At 54.1% G+C, this 18,895-nt stretch overlaps 2 protein-coding genes across 18 annotated transcripts in view; both read left to right on the plus strand.

Annotated features, from left to right (window-relative positions):
- The window catches only part of OPRD1 (opioid receptor delta 1), a 38,234-nt gene extending 30,914 nt beyond the window's left edge, over positions 1-7,320 (plus strand). For both annotated transcript variants that reach the window (XM_045476350.1, XM_045476351.1), the window contains exon 3: positions 532-7,320. In XM_045476350.1, the coding sequence (XP_045332306.1) occupies positions 532-1,073 (542 nt within the window). In that variant the 3' untranslated portion in view covers positions 1,074-7,320. The remainder of the gene's footprint in view (positions 1-531) is intronic.
- Positions 7,321-17,312: 9,992 nt separating this feature from the next.
- The window catches only part of EPB41 (erythrocyte membrane protein band 4.1), a 201,998-nt gene continuing 200,415 nt past the window's right edge, over positions 17,313-18,895 (plus strand). For 11 of the 16 annotated variants that reach the window (XM_045476381.1, XM_045476370.1, XM_045476382.1 and 8 more), the window contains exon 1: positions 17,325-17,678. The gene's annotated coding sequence lies outside the window, so the exon portion shown is untranslated. Of the gene's footprint in view, positions 17,679-18,895 lie in introns of all 16 variants that reach the window. The other 5 variants (XM_045476383.1, XM_045476385.1, XM_045476377.1 and 2 more) reach the window with 2 other exon arrangements.

Below are 18,895 nucleotides of genomic sequence, written 5' to 3' on the forward strand. Positions count from 1 at the left end.
GAATCCTTGCAACAACCCTGTGAGGTTTAAGTACTGTTATTAGTCCTACTTTGTGGAAGCTCTCCTAGAGGCTGAATAATTTGCCCAGGTTCACACCACAGGTTTAGTAAGGCCTGAGTTCTCTTAATTCATGCTCTCTAGGTCAATCTTAGCAGTATTGTCCCCATTGCAGCTAGTCTGGAAATGGGTAGGGTGTTTTGAGTTCTCACAACAACTGGCATTTGGGGGCTTTGGGCTAAACTGTATGATTACTGCTGGCCATGGATGTAGAGGCTTTGGAAGGGACTGGAAGAAAATATAGAAAGGAGACCTCCTAGATTAGGGCCAATCCCGCTGGGGTCTTTAAGGATGAGTAGGAGTTCATCAAGTACAGAAGTGTAAGAAGACACTCCAGACAGAAGAATTACCTTGAGCAAAGGCCAGGAGGAGGCGTGGGACCTGACCAAACCAAGAAGGGTAGCAAGCAGGCAGGGTATGCTCAGGCCCACACAACCTTCACCTCCTGTCTGTCTCTCCTTGTTTCCCCGGCAGACGGGGCAGTGGTATGCACGCTCCAGTTCCCCAGCCCCAGCTGGTACTGGGATACGGTGACCAAGATTTGCGTGTTCCTCTTCGCCTTCGTCGTGCCCATCCTCATCATCACCGTGTGCTACGGCCTGATGCTGCTGCGCTTGCGCAGCGTGCGCCTACTCTCGGGCTCCAAGGAGAAGGACCGAAGCTTGCGGCGCATCACGCGCATGGTGCTCGTGGTGGTGGGCGCCTTCGTGGTGTGCTGGGCGCCCATCCACATCTTCGTCATCGTCTGGACGCTGGTGGACATCGACCGCCGCGACCCGCTCGTGGTGGCCGCGCTGCACCTGTGCATCGCTCTCGGCTACGCCAACAGCAGCCTCAACCCCGTGCTCTACGCCTTCCTCGACGAGAACTTCAAGCGCTGCTTCCGCCAGCTCTGCCGGATGCCCTGCGGCCGCCCGGAGCGGAGCAGCTTTAGCCGCGCCCGCGAAACCACTGCCCGCGAACGGGTCACCGCCTGCACCCCGTCCGACGGTCCCGGCGGGGGGGCGGCTGCGTGACCGCGCCGGCCGGCCCCGCCGCCGTCCTCCCACTCCCCGGGGCGACCTGGCCGACTCCCCGGGCTCGCAGGGGACGGGGCCGCGACGCGGAGTGGGGCCGAACAGGGCCCCTGTTTTGGAGAAGGGGGCCGTGCTGGAGCGGAGGCAGGGGCCGAGAGACTGGAGCCCCTGCAAGGGGGGGGGGGGGGGGGAGGGGGCGCGGAGTGGACCTCGGGTGTGGGGCGGGGCACGGGGCAAGGCGGTGGGGCGGTGCCTCCGGGCTGGGTGGGGGCGCGGTCGGCTTGGTGTTGGGTGCGAAGAGCTGGCGACCCTGGTGGAGCAGGGCCTGTGGCTCTGGGACTCGGCGGCTCAAACGGGGCCTCTGCGGTGAGCCAGCTTCCGGTTCTGGCCAGAGCAGGCTTGCTGGCCTGGGACCTGAAGAACTGGGCCCGGGACCCAGGGAGCAGTGGTAGAGTTGGAGGCTTGACAAAGGGGCTGCAAGAGTGGGTCTCTGTGTGGTGGGGCCGGGCCTCTTCTGGGGGCGAGGGGGACGGACAAGACAGTGAGGCGGCCTGCGGCTCAAGATTGGGTCATGAGATAGGATAGGGCCTGTGTGCAGGGGGTGGGCGCCTCAACCTTGGGGTAGAGTCCCAAGCCCTGAGTTCTAGCAAGAGTCGGGGCTTGCCGAGCCCTAGGTCCAACTGGACTTTATAAATAAAGAGAAAATAAAACAGAGAGGGAGAGAGAATATACCTTTTCTGTCCTTGACAGCCATTTTCTTGGAATGGCTTCAGCAGTGACGTAGTGTCCCCAGCACTTTGTGCCAGTGGGCCCTGGGACATGACAGTGGAGCAGGGCTAGCGGCTTCAGGCAGGGCCTCAGTTGGGGTAGGGTCTCCAGCCCTGAGCTCTGTGGGGCTAAGAAGGAGGTCCTGCAGCTCCAACACCAGAGCTACAAGTCAGCCTCTGAGCCAAGGGCGGTGGGCGGGCAGAGGCGAGGCTGGGGAACTTCCACTGTGACATTAGGTCCTCAAACCGGAGGACAGACGCTTGTGGGGGGGGGGGGCGGTGTCCCAGGGGCCTGACTTCTCTGCCCAGGTACCGGAGGACGGAGGACCGCGCTAGTTAGAGCTCCATGGACCCTGGGACTGGATAGGGGCATCTGAAGCACCAATGTGGATTTTTCTCCTCCCAGTCTTGGGTGTCTGGTAAGGACCTCCAGGAGAAATCCTCTCCCTTCTCCCAACCCCTGGCTGCGCCCAGTGTGTCCAGTGTTTCCAATGCTGTGTGCTTCCCAGCCAACACCCCCCCCCCCCCCCCCCCCCCCCCCCCCCCGCTTATCCCAGCTGCCCCCTTCAAGCTGCGGAGGGCGAGTCCACCCCGAGCAAGGCATAGAGGTTTTTCTCTTAATGTGTTTGGCATTTTATTCAGGCATTCCCAGATCTTTGCTTTCCTGAATATGGGGGTCTGTCCTTGTTCCCTGAGCCTCCCCCGTGCTTCCATCGCCTCTCCCGCCCCCTCCCCCCACAGGCGCACACACCCCTGACTCCCTATTGAAGCAGTGAGCTGACATCCTTGTAGAAACAAATTAACTTTCTTCCCTTTTTGGGACAGATGGAGAGAAATTGACGTCTTTGTCTCAAACCACAAAAAAAAAAAAAAAAAAAAAGGAAACAAGATACCTCTTTTCTCTTTCTCTTTGACAGTCATTTCCTAGGAACAAAAGCCTTTCCCTTGTCTGGCTGACTGTCACTCCAGCAGGGGCTGAACTGACATTCAGGAGGTTGCGGGCTTAGGCACCAGGTTGAGCTTTGCACATTAGGGATAGGGATGCCCTTAGTTGACAAAGCACAGCCCCCTTCTCAGGGTGAGGCCCCAGAAGCTCCAGACCTGGGAATTTTCTTCCTCCAGCAAATGGCTCCAGTAGCACTCGGGAAGATGTAGGACAGTGCCTAGTGACCATAGAGACTTCTGTGTCTGAATGGGGGTTGGGGGTGTATCAGCAAGGTGGGGCGCTCCTCATCACATGGGACTCCTCTTACTAATGCCTTTGAGAGATGTCACAGAGAGGGGACAATTTAGGAACTGGGGAACACTTCTGAAGAAGGTGACATTGGAGTCAGGGCTGTTGATTCTCTCTGCAAGGACTGTGTCCCCTTCCGCTCGCTCTCAAGGCTGCTCTGGGTCTGCTCACTGCCACTTCCTATGGCTGTAACAGATCTGACTGCTCTTTACTACTTCTCATACATAAATTTGTCCAAATTTGTCCTGGGGTCAGCAGAGGCTGCGTCCAGGCCAGGTGCATCTAGGGTAAAGCAAACATACTGAAATCGACATCACGCCAGGGGCTGTGCACACTGGGCACTGGGACTTCGAAATAAGTCAGATACAGCCCTGCCCTCAGAAAGTTCAAGCCCATGCTGGGAGACAAGGCATGAACAGATCATTGCATCTCAGTGTGATGCATGCAGTGACTGCAAGCCCCAGGGAGAGTGCCTGTTGTAGGGAAGTGCCTTTCCTAGCTTTATACTAAAACACATTCATAATAATTCTAGAAGAGAAAAGAGTCAGTCAAAGGATCTTAAAGGAAGAGTAGGAGTTGGCTACCAAGAAGAGGGAACAGCATGTGCAAAAGCATGGAAATGTTCCGGTGCTTGGTAAACCTGAGAAAAGCTGTGTGCATTTGAAGCATGGGGCTTAACCGAGCCCTTCCGAGTGCCAGGCTCTGAGCCAAGCACTTTATGAACATTATCCCATCCGATCCTCGTGAGAGCCCAGTTTACACAAGAGGCTCAGAGAGGTCAATCCACTCACCCCTCCGTCACAGAGCCTGTTAGTGGTGGCAGAACTCAGGTCAGTAGGACTCCAGGGTCCAAGGTTCTGGTGAAGCCCAGGCATCATTGAAATAGAAGAGCCTTAATTGCTGGAACCCTGGGATGAGGATTTTCGAAGACTTCAAACCAAATGGAAAAATCTGAAGGAAAAGGGCAATTTTCCATGAACTTTTGTTCCTCCTGAAGCTCTCCAAATCTTCACATTTCAAAATGTACCGTGCATGATGCATTTTAAAGCTCCAAATTGACAGTGTAATTCTAGATCATCACAGGGCTCTCAAAAGTGAAGTAGGTCTGATTTCCCCCAAGGTTTCCATTCCTCTCTCTTCAGGAGGTAGAAGCAAGTTTTTGCTTCTGGTTTCAAAATGCCCTACAATTTCGTATCTTTTCTTGTAATAGAAGTAGTGGTGAAAGCTGGAGTCAGATTTTGGCTTTCCCTCTCTGTGCCTCAGTTTCCTGCTCTGCAGAATGGACTTCCTTTACAAGGTTGTTGTGAGGATTTAATGAGTTAATGTATAGATGGGGTCCAGAGCACAGGTAAGCTCTTAGCACATGGTAAGTAGCTCTTATTACCTAGAAGTGGAGCTGCAGCACAAGGTCAGAGCTGGAGACCTCGAGGGAAAAGTTGATGAGCTTTCAGGGACAGCAATGAAGAGGAAAGAGACGGGGGACCCACCCTGGGGATCCCCCTGCTTTCTAGGCTCAAGAACCACAGTGGAGAGTGAGAAGCTGCCTGAGAAGCAGGAGGAGGATGGGGAGAATGTGTTGCCATGGAAACTGGAGGAGGAGGGCGTTCCCGGGGGGGAGGGAATGATGGATAATGTCAGGTGTCATAGAAGAGAGATTGGAGGTGGGGAGGGCAGGAGGGTGATGGGAATAAACCAGAGCCTTCAAGTTGAGTTTCCTACGTGCCTTGGGAAGGCCTAAATCTGGATTCAAAGCTCTGAAGCTAACTGGCTGTGTGACCTAGGCAAGGGATTTGCCCTCTCTGAGTTTATGTTTTCTCTTAGCTCTAAGATGAGGGAGTGGATGAGTCTCTAGTATGATGTTCAGTCTCTAATAAGAGTCCTGGTTTTGCTGGATTCTTGGCCGCTTGCCAGCAGTATGATCTTAGGCAGGTAACTTCACTTCCACGAGCCCCATCTGAAGACTAGGGATGTGGTGAGGGAGGTGCCTGCCAAAGTGCCTGGCACATAGTAGGCCCCCAATACAGAATTATTCTGTGACAATAGTGGGGAGTCAGAGGCAGCTGTCTAAGGAGGTTTGCTTAGCTTGGAATTTGAAATGCTCCTCAAGGTGGAGGAAGCCCCCAGGGCCCTGAGAGGACTTGGAGGAGCACAGTCCAGACTGAGCCCCCACCAGGCCTCTGCCCAAAGGCCAGCCTCTCTGTTTTCAGCAGTGGATCCTTAGCCTGGCCTCTGGCCACCTTCTCTGCCTGGACCTACTGCAGATCCAGGCTGGGAACCAGCTCAGAGGCTCCAAACCCCTAGGGAGTGACCCCACTCCCACCCCCACCTCCAGAACATGGTCCCAGCACTCACACACAGCACTACACACAACTTTCTCTTGTCATTTATGTATTCCTTATTATTTTTTCATTCCTGGGCACTGAGCACATGGTGCTGGCGGCTCCGGGGAGTGTGGGGAGAGAGGGCCTGGGCCCGACCCCAACTCCGAGCTTACAGATGTTGGGGGACCGGAGGAGACTGGGGACTAGCACAGCCCGCTGTGGGGTTCTGGCAGCAGGCAGCTTGGGAGTTGAAAATGGGGCCCAGAGGGGCTGGTGAGAGCCTTCGTTTATCCTGACGTGGTAGAGCGCTGGGCTGGGTGCTGCGCAGGTTCTGGCCCCATCAGCAGTGCCGGCCATGAGCCCCCCACCTGGTGCAGAGTGCTCTCCCACCCACCTCAGCGAGAGGCCAGTAGAGCAAGAATAGTGTGTGATACACAGCCCCCGTCTCTGTTCCAAGCGCTTTACATGGGTAATTTATTTCATCTTCACAGCATGACTATGAGGTAGGCGCTATTACAATGATTACCCCTACGTTACAGATGAGGAAACTGAGGCTCAGCGAGGGGAGTGGCCTGCCCAAGGCCACATGGCTTGCCCATGGCTGCGCCAGCTAGGATCCCATCTTAGATCGGTCAAGTTCACTTCCTCTGCTTTTCCCCACCTTCCTCCCACGAGGAAACTGATTACTCAGAGGGCACTGGACGGGTGTCCAGCTCAGAGTCACAGACGGAGCCTTCCCGGTGCTGGGTTCTGTGTCTCATCACCTGGGCAGGTGATGAGGTAGTCATAGTTTCCCAGTTTCCCAAGAAACTGCCTTGACCTTGGCAGGTCCCTCTGTCCATCCATTCCCTCTCTGCCTTGGAAGGCTTGCTCGTTCTATGATTTTTCAGCTGCCTGCTATGACTTTGCTGTATGACCTTGGGCAAGTCACTTCACCCTTGGAGCCCCTTTCCTCAGTCGTGGATGACAACACAAGAAGTTGTGAAGATTTACAAAAAGGCCTGTCTGTTTCTGTCACACAAATGTTGCCTGTAACCGGCACACAGTATTCTCCTGAGTGGATGAATGAAGCATCTGATGCAGAGTAAATGCTCAACAGTGGAGCTTTTAATGTGATCTAACATTTTAGGTTATACCTGCTCTGACCCACATCTCTTAATGCTGTAGGTGGGTCAGGAGCAAAGAACTTTCTCTTTTAACCGTCTCCTCGAGTTTCAGGAGATGGGACAGCATGCATTGGAGAGGGAATTTTCAAGAGGACGTCTTCTCCCCAAGTGCTTTATACGTAGGTGTCCCCTTTTGTCTTCACCAAGACTGCCCTCTCCGGCACCTAAGAGGGAGGCACAGTCTGGGAGGAATGAAAAATCCCTAGGTGGCACCGGCCTGGGCCCTCTGGCCAGAACACTTGAGTCATGGGGATGGAGCCCCTTGGCAGGTGTCCATGCAGGTGACATCCACCTGATGGGGCTCATCTTCCAGGATCTCCTCTTGGAATAAGTCCCCAGCCAGGAGACAGGGAACGTGGGTTTGACTCTGTCCTCCACTTCCTGCTATGTATATTTGGGCAGGCCTCTGTCCCTCTCTGGGCCTCATACAATGGAGGGACAGAGGTAGGAGTTGATGGGTTCTGAGGGCTCTGACATGCTGGGAGAGAACAGAGACCTTTCCCTTCTGTTCCTTGATCCCAGAAACAGACATCTGCTGGTAAAAACCACTGGGCATTTGTCCAAGGCAGAGGAAAGGATGCCTGGGGGTCTGGTGTTTGTAGTTGGAGCTGCCCTGCTTTGGGGATGAGGGAGGCAGGCATGTCAAAATGAAGCTTGACTCATACACCTGGCTTTTTGCCTATCCCAGGTCCTATCATGGTACCAAGGACCAACCTTCTGTTTTCCCAATAAAGAAAAGCACTATTCTCGGTGTCCACATCTCTGGCTGTTTCTTTGCTGACCTTCTGTGGTCCCCTCATGGGGGGAGGGCAGCTAGTCTGGGGGTGGTGGTGGTGTGTGTGTGTGTGTGTGTGTGTGTGTGACACAGACCTGGTTGCTCACAATGAGTGAATAGTCCTATGCTCAGGACTATCTCGGAGGGAGCTGCAATACTGTCCCTAAGAACCCCATCTGGGGGCCTGGCTGGCTGTTGGTAGAGCATGCAACTCTTGTTCTCAGGCTGTAAGTTCAAGCCTCGCGTTGGATATAGAGGTTGCTTAAAAATAAAATCTAAAAAACAAAACAAAACAAAACAAAACCATCTGATGGGAGAGAAACATACACAAGGTAGCTGTAGCTACTTCCTAGAGCATGCCCCAAACCAAAGCAGGCTTCCAGGAGCCCCCTCTCCCCCAACCCTCCAGATTGGCTCCTCCTTCTTCTCTGTGGCCCACCCCCTAATCTAAGTCCCTTGTCCTCCAGAGTCCTGCCCACCTCACGTGCCTCTTGGGGTTCCCACTAGCTCCCCCTCCTTTTCTCTCCACCCTACTCCCACCTCCGTTCCATTCTCTTGTCCTGTTGGCCCTCCTTTTGGCCATAGAAGCCCCAAACCTCCTCTGGGTACATTCAGGGCAGCCCTGGGCATGGGGTTTGATGTCCCAGGAGACCTCTACCTCCTCAATGTTCCCCACCTCAAATGGTTGCTGATGGTTAATAAGTAATTCTCTGGAAGGGAAATTCCTGCTCCAGGATCCGTCTCCCCACCAGGTGTGATCAGGTCCTCAAGAGGGCGCCAGAGCCCGACTCCCCCCTTCCCCTGCTGAGGCAACCTCCCTTCAGAGACCCATAGCCTCAGCGGGGGCTGCCCACCCTGGGGCCTGCTGTGTCAAGGTGATGAGCACCAATGCAGGTGGGCAGCCTTGACCCAGACTGGGATCTCACCCCCGCACAGCTGCAGGCCGTTTGGGCAGGGGCACGGGCAGGGCTGCGGACTGCCCAGCATGGGGAAGGGGCTCACAGACAGGGACTCAGGTGCGGAAGACTTCACAGAGGTCTGGCACCTCTGCCCAGAGCTCCCACTGAGGCCAGGAAGAACTGCTCTGAAGGGTGTGTGTGTGTGTGTGTGTGTGTGAGAGAGAGAGAGAGAGAGAGAGAGATTGCACAGCATGTGTGAGAGCACCTTAGTGTTTAAGTGTGCACGGTGGAGATTTTTTAAAAAACTGTTTATTTTTGAGAGAGACAGAGTGCAAGCAGGGGAGGGGCAGAGAGGGAGACACAGAATCCGAAGCAGGCTCCAGGCTCCGAGCTGTCAGCACAGAGCCCGATGCGGGGCTCGAACTCATGAACCTCTAGTTCATGACCTGAGCCAAAGTCAGACACTTAACCGACTAAGCCACCCAGGTGCCCCAGTACATGGTGTGGAGGTTTTTATTCACCTTTGTGTATGGCCTGAGGAGAAGCACATCTGCACGACCACTCTGGGCATCACTTTCTCTTTTGTAAAATAGCACAATTATTATAGCTAACGTACCAGGACTCTCCGGAAGACCCAGTGACCCAACAGCTGTACGTGGTAAGCGGGGCACAGAATTATTGATGGGGGGGGCACAGTCTGCCTTTAACCTTCAATAGCTCCCAGTTGCCTGAAAAACCCAGATGACCTCTCATGCCCCTTCCCAATGGGGGATTCTAGGAATCTAACTTCAGTCTTGCCTGCCTGCAACCTCAAACTCTCTCAGAGGGAGATGAGGACGCACTTCGGGAAGAGAACGGCCGAGGCCCAGCCCAAGGGCAGGCAGTTCTGAGAAAGTGCAGCAGGCAGGGCAGACTATTGTCATGTGCCAGCTTCGTCACCCTTCCAGGTCCGCTCCACTTCCCTCTGCTTCCAGGAAGCCTTCTCTGATTGCTCTGTACCGATCCTTTGCCCTGGTTAGATCCCCCCACAGCTGCTGTCAGGGCCCCCTCGTGCAAGCCGCTGGCCTGCATGGCCAGACATATGCGAACCCTGCCACCCCTAAGGGGAAAGGAAAGACCCATGAAAAGGTACACAGGTGGGTTTTCTCCCCCCAGTGTTTATGGTTATTACAGGATGCTCGTTAGAAAAACTGAGAAACCTGATAAGAAAAAGAAGAGGTAAAGAACATCACCCATGGTTCCCCATCCTATTAATTAACATATGAGTGTTCTTCCTTCCCCAGGGGAAACCCCAGCGGCTCCCAGGTGATCCCAGAGCCCTCTGCAAGGGCGTGTGCGGTGTGCGCCACTGTGTGCCTGGTTGCAGGATTCGCTAGATGTTCCGGGGGCCCAGGACTGAAAAGTTAAGAGGTGTTTCACGGAGTGGAGCGGGGGGGGGGGGGGGGGGTCCATACACACAACACAGTCACATGCAAATAGACCCACAGACCTGGAGGCCACACACACACACCTGATTGTGCACAAACATCCTCCTCATGCACACACTGCTTCTCACCGCTGGCTACATTCTCTTCTCTCACACAGACTCACTCCTGGCACTTGTATACATATTGCTCACAACACATGCACACGTGCGTTCATACCACAGGCATGCACACACACTTCTTTGTACACACACCTCCCACTGGGGCACACACTCCTTTATACATCTATGTTCGCCCACGTGAAGACAGCCAAACAGCTGGTCTTCGAAGAAATTGAGGAAAGGAGGCAGGACAAGCTCATGTCACAGACGCTGCTGCCACCTACTGGCCATGCCTGGCATCAGCACCCTTATTTAGTTTACCCCTTTCTTTGCTTTCTTTCCTTTTCCTTTCTCTATTTTTTAATGTTTATTTATTTTTGAGGAAAAGAGACACAGAGCGTGAGCGAGGGGGAGGGGCAGAGAGAGAGAGACACACACACGGAATCCGAAATAGGCTCCAGGCTCTGAGCTGTCAGCACAGAGCCTGACGTGGGGCTCAAACCCACAAACCACGAGATCATGAATGACCTGAGCTGAAGTCAGACGCTTAACGACTGAGCCACCCAGGCGCCCCAATGTAAGTTTTTTTTTAATGTTTTATTTATTTTTGAGCGAGAAAGTGTGAGAGTGGGGGAGAGGCAGAGAGAGACGGGGGACAGAGGATTTGAAGCAGGCTCTGCACTGACAGCAGTGAGCCCGATGAGGGGCTTGAACTCACGAACTGTGAGATCATGACCTGAGCCGTCGTCAGATGCTCAACCGACTGAGCCACCCAGGCACCCCTAATGTAGGATATTTTTAACAAATGAAGAGATGGGGGTTCAGACAGGGCAAATGCCCAAAGTCACACAACAGCTCCCTCTGACAGTCAAGGTGTTGCTCTGAAGAGAAAGAAAAGGAAGATGCAGCAAAGCTGAAAATCTTTACTAAGCTGTGGAGACCCAGCTCAGATCCCACCCGCAGAGGAGAAGTGCCCAGAGGTGGATGAGGCACTGGCGGGATAGTTTCTCCTCCCAGCAATGTTCCCCTGCCCTGAGTTATGGCTTCAAATTCATTCATTCAACTAATATTTATGTACAGCGTAGCAGGCTCTGTGCTCAGACTGAGGATGAGCAGTGAACAAGCAGAGGGAAGTCTAGTCTCTGCCCTCATTCCAGCACAGCAGCTCCAAAAGGGCTCCTTGCTTTTTGCCCCACCCCCATGGGTTCCCTGGGACCCCTCTGAACTTCTCTTTGCTGGCTGTGCTGAGTGGATGGGGATCCAGAGTGACAGCAGGGAGATGTGGGTCAGAAGGGATGGTTCACCCCAAATGTCCAGGATTGAGGTTGAGCAAAGAGAGCCTCAAACCTGCAGTCAGGCAGACCTAGGTCTGAATCGAGCCTTAGCCATGAACTTGTTTTGTGGCCTCAGTGAAATCTCTTACTTAAAAATATATATTTTTTTAATTTATTTTGAGAGAGAGAGAGAGAGTGAGCAAGCTGTGCATGTGAGCAGGGGAGGAGCAGAGGCAGAGGGAGAAAGAGACTCCCAAACAGGCTCTGCACATCAGCGCAGAGCCCAACCACAGGGCTTGATCCCATGAACCGTGAGATCACAACCTGAGCTAAAATCAAGAGTCAGATGATCAACCAACTGACCCAAATGCCCCTCAAATCTCTTACTCTTGCTGGGCCTCAGTTAAAGCAAAGGGCATTGAACTTCAACATTTGTTCCAACTCGTGGTTCCTTAGAAGGGCTGGGGGAGGTTGAGGGGAAGCCCAGAAAACGGCACCCCCACACCCGTTACACACCCACTGCTTCACTCCGAATAGCTCTGCTTCCCTCTGTTTCCTACGTTGGGCTTCTGTGGCTAAATGAGTTAGACAATCACTTGGGTTAGTTGATCTCTAAGTTATTCTCAGGTCTAAAAGTTTTAAGACTCAGTCCATGCCTTACTTGGTCACCAGACTATGAGCTGGAGGAGGGCTGGCACTGGGTCTGAGTCCTCTCTCTGTCTCTCAACCCCAATTCTGTAGGCGTGGCTACAAGAGGAGGGGCTCAGGATGTGTCCATGCAGACTGCCCACATGTGGGTGACATTAGACTGATAGCCCTGCAGGGACTCAGCCAACAGCTTGTTACTGACCACAGACCTCCATGCCACACACGGTGCTGGCCCTACCAGAGGAGGCAAGGGCGGGCAGAGAAGGCTTCCCGGGGCTTATGTGGTTGGACCTCCATGCCTGGAAAGCAAAGGAGGGTTCAACCGGATGGAACAGAGGATCCCTGAGCAGTCCTGGCTGGAGAAATCCGACTGTTAGGATGTGGCCACACAGAAGGTGGGGTGAGAGTGGACTCACTTCCAGGTAAAAGCTCTGGAAAATCTAGGTGAAAGCCTGTCTGGAGGGGGTGGGAGGTGGGAGACATGAATCTGGATCCTGCTGTGGCTTCAGAATCCCCAAATCTCCCATGGGGGACCTCATGCTTGGCTCACTGTGAGGCTTATGTATCAGTCAAGACTTCATACTAGCATCGGCCCTAAAGGAACACTGGTCTTGTGTTCACAAAGTCATATGTTTCTGTAAAATTTGCAAAAGTAAAATATATTAATTTGAATTGGCTAAGGTCTTTCCACTCTGACTTCCCTTCCCTCCAATTTGTGTTCTATAGTCTTGAGTGGCTACAGGTATTTTGTATTCTTTTCTTTAAAAATGTTTATTTATTTATTTTGAGAGAGAGAGAGAGAGAAAGAGAGAGAAGGAGAGAGAGGGAGAGAGAGAGAGAGAGAGATCAAGGGCACGTGCATGAGGGGGAGGGGCAGAAGGAGAAGAAGAAAGAATTCCAAGCAGGCTCTATGCTCAGTCCTCAGACCCCAACCATGGGATGACGGCGAGATCATAACCTGAGCTGATATCATCAATCAAGAGTCAGAAGCTTAACCCTTAACCGGCTGAGCCACCCAGGTGCCCCAGGCATTTCTAGCTTTTTCTTTTTCCTTTTAAATAGGTTTCGTGCTCAACCTGGGGCTTGAATTCACAACACTGAGATCAAGAGTTGCTTGCTCTAATGGGGGCACCTGGGTGGCTCAATTGGTTAAGCATCCGACTTCGGCTCAGGTCATGATCTTGCGGTTCGTAAGTTCGAGCCCCATGTCCGGCTCTGTGCTGGCAGCTCAGGACCTGGAGCCTGCTTCAGATTCTGTGACTTCCTCTCTCTCTGCCCCTCCCCCGCTCACACTCTGTCTCTCACAAAATAAATTAAAAACGTTATAAAAAATTAAAAAAAAAAAGGAGCTGCTTGATCTACTGAGTCAGCCAGGCATCCCTTCATTCTTTTTTAATGGGGGCCCCCCAGATAAGCTTTAGGTCTCACAATCCTGCATCCACCGGGTCCCCAGTTTTCCCAGCTGCAAAGACAGAGCAAAGGCTGTGAAAGATCTTCCCAGGAGTAAAGATGATCTCTTTGAGTCCTCTTGAAGGAACTGAGAACTGAGGAGCAACGAAAAGAGGCATGCCTGGGGTCTCACAATCCAGGACGCAGTCCCATCTGCGTGCCCTCCCTTTCACTACCCTTGCTGACACCTTGCACCCAAAGCAGCCACCCTCTTAGAGAAGCCTGGTGAGCTCAGCTCTGCGCCTCTGCCCCAAGTGGCTCTGTGACCACGAGGTGGCAGCAGACACCACGTTTCCTTCTCCCTGGCGAGGGTTCCTCCAGTTTCCTGCCCCACAGAATCTCAGCCATTCACAAACAACCTCCATCAGCTCTTTCCTGACATCTCAGGAAACGGGGAGTCCTGGCCTCACCACTTATTGGCTGTGTGATGGAGAACAGAACAGTTCGCCTCTCAGCCCCCTTTTACTCATCCGTATACCAGGGGTACCTCATGGGAACAGGTTAGCGAAGTACCTGGCAGATACATAATAGGCTAATCAATCATTACCAACCATTGCTGTTTCAACAGGGGCTTCTGGAGAGGCTGCCTTCCCTGGGAAGGAGTGCTCCCAGTGGGAATGACTCCCTCCCCACACTGGAGCAAACCCAGAGGAACTCCTTGGCAGCGGGGCCTTCCAGACCCCTTAAATGTTCATTCGTGGGCACCCTCTGTGCCCATGTCTGGATTGTTCCCTGGACCGGGGCATCTGACTTGTCTTTTTCTCCATCCTTCTTTTGGAGGGAGCTCCGCAGCCTTGTGCCCACCTCGATGTCATCCTGGGGATCTGCCCCAGGCTGCAAATGGATTGTTCTGGGGAGGGGGGGTCCTTGAACCGATGCCTGCCCATTCTCCCTCTCCTCTCTGCCCTCCCCAAAGGACTGCCATACCCCAGCCAGACAGGACCAAAGACCTCCTGGCTGTCCCCACATCTGCTTCCCTCCGGCCCCTCACCTGCTCCAGTCTAAACCTGGCATTCACTCTGTGCCAAATATACCAAACCAGTTTTTGTTCCCAACATACAACTTCACTGTTCTACTTCCAGGCCTTTATGTAGGCTGGAACACCCTCTTCTATTTCTTTATGTACTGGGACACCCTCTTCTACTTCCATATACTAAATTCATCCTTAAAAATCTAGCTAGTAGGTCACCTCCTCCAGGCAGCCTTCCCTAGTCCCTCCATTGGGACCCTTTCCCCTCTCTGGGCTCTGGGTATACAGTTTCCTTAAGGCCTTTCTCATAGGAGGCCATGAGTCACAACAGGACCGCCCATTATGTTTGGAGAACAACTGTTTATAAATGTATTTCCCTCCTAGCATCTTGGAGTTCGGGGAGGCAGGCAGGGTTAGCGCCATTACCTCATTTGACTGACAGGGAGACAGGCTAACAGAGAAATATGACTGGCCAGGTCTCAGGGCCTCCCTTAAATGGTGGAGTCAGGACTGAAACCAGCAACAGATCCCAGCCACACCCCCTGCCTCAGGCCTGAGCTTGCCCACTCCACCATTCCTTGCGGCTTGGTCTTGTGACTCTCTTCCCTTCCTAGACAGAGCAGGGTATTGGCCAGGTTTTAATAACGTGCTCAATAAAGTCTTTTTGAAGTAACAGATGCTTCTACATTGGCCCTGGCCCCTCTCCCTAGCCCCCAGCTTGTCCCCTGTTTTTTGTTTTTTGTTTTTATCACTCAGCTCAAGACCCAATCACCCAATCCAAGTTGGTGGCAGTGCTCAGGCTCTGGCAGGATAAGGAGTTGGCTGGAGGCCCAGGAAACTCAGAGGAGGAGGGGGGACACAAACAGGTTCTTTCCCTTGCCTCACAAGCTTATCAGCGCCCCACAGGCTCCAGGCAAACTGGGTGCTCAGCTTAGGAGGAGATCTGCCCTCTGTTACCTTGACGGCCTCCATTGCTCTTAAACTGCACGACCTTGGGTTGTCATTTCCACTCTCTCAAGTCTCAGACCCTCTTTAGAACACTTTTGGCTGTAAGGACTCAGACAGATCAAATGAGAAAATGCATGTAAAATAACAGAGATCACTAAATGTGAGTTATCTCCTCTGGAGGTCTCCCCAAATTGCTCTCTACAGTCTGGGAAGGGAGGTGGAGGCTTTATAGGCAGAGGTACTGGGGCAGGAGGGCCTGAAGTCCAGGCAGTGACAGCACCCCAACCCTCCTCCCCCTCCCAGTGATCGACAAGCCCACGTTCACCCACACAAGTTCATAAATCATCTCAACAAGAAACGCACAGAGGCTGCCTAGGTAGAGAGACCCCCACCCGGCAGTGGCTCTCTAGGTCCCCAGGGCCTGGGAGCGGAGTAAGGGGGGCACACGTTTATAAGACACAGGGAGGGAAACACAAACAGAGTCACACCCTTTATGCAAACTCACAACAGGGACACACCGTGACACAGATGCACCCCTCCACACACACCTAAGTGCACAGAGAGCCACACACAAGATCAAGATCACAAACACAGCCCCACATGTACTCCCCACGCACAAACTCGTTAACACAGAGCCCTCCCCGGCCACCCCAACACACACATTCACCGCACACACACTTATCAGGCCGGGGCAGGCGCGGGCGCTGCTGAGTCACCCACGCACAGCTCGGCCCCAGAAGCCGGAGCCGCGAGCCCGCCCCAATCGGGGAGGGGCGGGGGGGCGGGGCCTGCGGCAGATCCTCGGAATAGCTCCTGCGGCTCTGCGGGGATCCTCCTCGCCCCGCCCCCTCGACTGAGGCGGAGCGTCAGAATGCGGGGAGGGAGAGAGGAAACCCCTTTTGCAGTGGCTGAACCTAGGCGTCCACAGCCTGCTCTCTCCTGGGTCGTCTGAATACATGTGGGATCAATTAAAAAACAATACTGGATGCATTATTGGGTATTTGCATATGTACTTTCACATTCTCTTTTTTAATTTTCTCAACGGCTCTATACAAAGTTTGGGCTATTATTTATCCCATTTTATCCCCGAGGGAAAGTGACTTGCCCAAAGGCACAAAAGTGGTGAATCGCTGAGCCCAGACTCAAATGCTTCCAAAGCTCAAGCTCTTAACCACTGGGCATTACTACTACCTAGTGGGCAGGTGAAAATGTGGGCAAGTGAAAGGTTTGTCAACACGCTTGGGAGCCTGCATGTGCATGTCAGCTTTCCCCATGCAGTCCACAGGGCCAGGGACTGAAAAGGTCTCAAGTGTCCAGATTTCTGGTTAAAGTAACTAAAGCTTCTCTGGTGCTTTGGAGCCTACCCACCGATTTCAGAAAGCATCCCCTAGATCTAGGGGCTCAGTCAGACCCCCCTGCTAGACTGTGAGCTTCTTGAAGGCAGGGACCAGGGCCCTGATGCCTAAAACAAGACCGGACTCGGAAGCTGCAGTGAATTTGGCCAGGGCAATACATTAATTTATGACCTTGATATAATTTTAACATCAGTAATCATAATAAATACTAACACTTTTTGGATGCTTATGAGACTGGCAATACTATACATGGATCATTTCATTTAATTCTCACAACAACCCTTGAGGAAAATACTTTTATTTTACAGAGGAGGAAACTGGCGTGGAGAGGGTTAGTAGCTTGCCCAAAGTAAGGGCAGCGCTGTGGATTGAGACAAGGCAGTTTGCTTCCAGCGCTCATCTAATACGAGGACTACTTAACTCCCAGGAAGCCACTTGGCCTCAGTGGGCCTCAGTTTTGCCCATTTGCCCAAAAATGAGGTAGCGAGGGGACAGGGGACGTGGACCAGTGACCACGTAAGCCCCTCCCAGTGCTGATGGGATGGACCATAAGGAGGGCGAAAGTCTCCGACAAGAGTGGAAAGATGAAAGGATGAAAGGAACAGGAAACCCCATATATATATATGGCACCTATTCTGTGCCAAACGTGTGCTTGGCACTTAACGTATACCGCCAATGCTCAGAAAAGTATTGTAAGATTTATAGTTGAGGAAACTCAGATTCAGAGAAGTGACTTGCTCAAGGTCACACAGGGCTAAATGGTGGGACAGGTGATCCAGATGAGACTCCCCAGGGTCACTTCCCTAGGTTTCCTACCACCAACTCCCTTCCTACCACCCTTCCAGCCCTTAGGTTAGGAGCAGCATCACGTGACAAATTGCATCATACTTCTGCCGTATGACATCAGACACCACACCACCCAATCCAGGAGCTCCCTACTCAGTCCTCCCCTGAGCCTTTGGATCAACCCGGGCCGCTCAAGAGCTCGGCGTCCGGGTCAGGCCGCACCTGCAGCCCCAGCCCTTTCCCGGTTGCGACGACGCTCCTACTTCTCGGCACCGTCCTCTCCGCCGCCCCGCCGATTGGCAGTTGCTTGAGCCAATCAGAAGGTCTCCCGGGTCGGGGGCGGGGCCTCACTCCAGAGTTGCCCTGTCAGTGCAGGTGGAGGCCCCCGGCGGGGCAAAGTGGCAGGAACCTCTTAAAGGGCGAGAGCGGCGGAAAGCGAGAACGCGGCCCGGCCCGGCCCGGCCAGGTCCCCGCCCCGTCCGGCCCAGGTGAGCCTGGACCGTCTGGGGACGATCCTGGGTCCCCGGGAGGGACGGGGTGACGGACAGATGAACCCACTCCCAAGGGCCCGGGACGCCCCGGTAGGGGCGAGACTAGGGTCTAAGGGTCAGGGGAGAGGGTCTCTAGGAGTCCTGGCTTACAAGGTCCGAACTGGGGGTCCACAGGGGTCTGGAAGTCTCCAAGTTCAGGGTGCGGGGAGGGGCGCGGGCGAGAGGAGAGGGGGGTCCGGAGGTGGACGCTTGCCGCTGGCGGTCCCAGGCAGTGCCGGCCTCTCTGGCGCGGGGGTCCCGGCTTAGGTCCGCGCGGGGCGGGTGTCTGCAGACTGCTGAGGCCCCAGGTGCCCCCCCCCCAGCCCCGCCCTGTCCGGCCCGCATGCTCCTGCCGGGCCCGCCGCAGCGCTGGCCGGAGCGGGAGGGCGGGCGGCGCGCAGCGGGAGGGGGCCCCCAGGGCCTGGAGCCCCGCGCCCGGCCCCTTACGTAACTGACTTCGGGTTTCCGGACTGAGGGACCCGAGAGCTGGGGCGCCAGCTCTGCCTACCAGGGTGGCCCTCCCGTCACCGCCCCGGCCCACACGCTCCCTTCCAGGCTTGGTCTCGGGGACTTTCCTCTGTCTCTGGTCTCCCCAGTCTCTCAATCGCTCTCAGATTCCTGCTTGCTCTCATCCCCCGATTCATTGTGTCCCTCATCTCTCCTCTGTCTGTGTTCCTGTCCCTGTTCTCAGTCTTTCCCCGGGAGTTTTCTCGTCCTAACCTATACTTTCCGGCAGACCCCACTTCTTTGGGGGTAAAACAAGAATTCTCCCCTCTGACAAGTTGGAGGCGGAGACTTGTCCAGACCGACCTCAGCCCTAGCTTGCCCCAGAAGGGGGGAAGGGTAGGACTATTCCGGTAGGGTGGGGGGGGGGGGGGTTATTTCAAGGCCCACAGTGTCCCCTGGCGTGAGAGTGGCTGAATGTGACCCCTCAAGTTCCTGGACTAGGGCTGAAGGCAGCCCTTTCTCTGCTTCTAGAGCCTTTTTCTCCAGAAGGAGAAGGTTTGGGGAATGTCTGGCCGGGTTTGGTGCTGAGGGCAGCTGGGAGTCCCTGTGAGAACCGGCTGGTGTCAGGTCTGGGTCACACCTTCAGCTACTGAAGGGGAGAGGGAGGGGCCAGAGCACTGGCACAGAGCCCCTGAGGTTTTAGCAAGCTCCCTACCTTCACCCCAGTT

This window comes from Leopardus geoffroyi, chromosome C1 (assembly GCF_018350155.1).
Source record: "Leopardus geoffroyi isolate Oge1 chromosome C1, O.geoffroyi_Oge1_pat1.0, whole genome shotgun sequence".
Lineage (NCBI taxonomy): Eukaryota > Metazoa > Chordata > Mammalia > Carnivora > Felidae > Leopardus > Leopardus geoffroyi.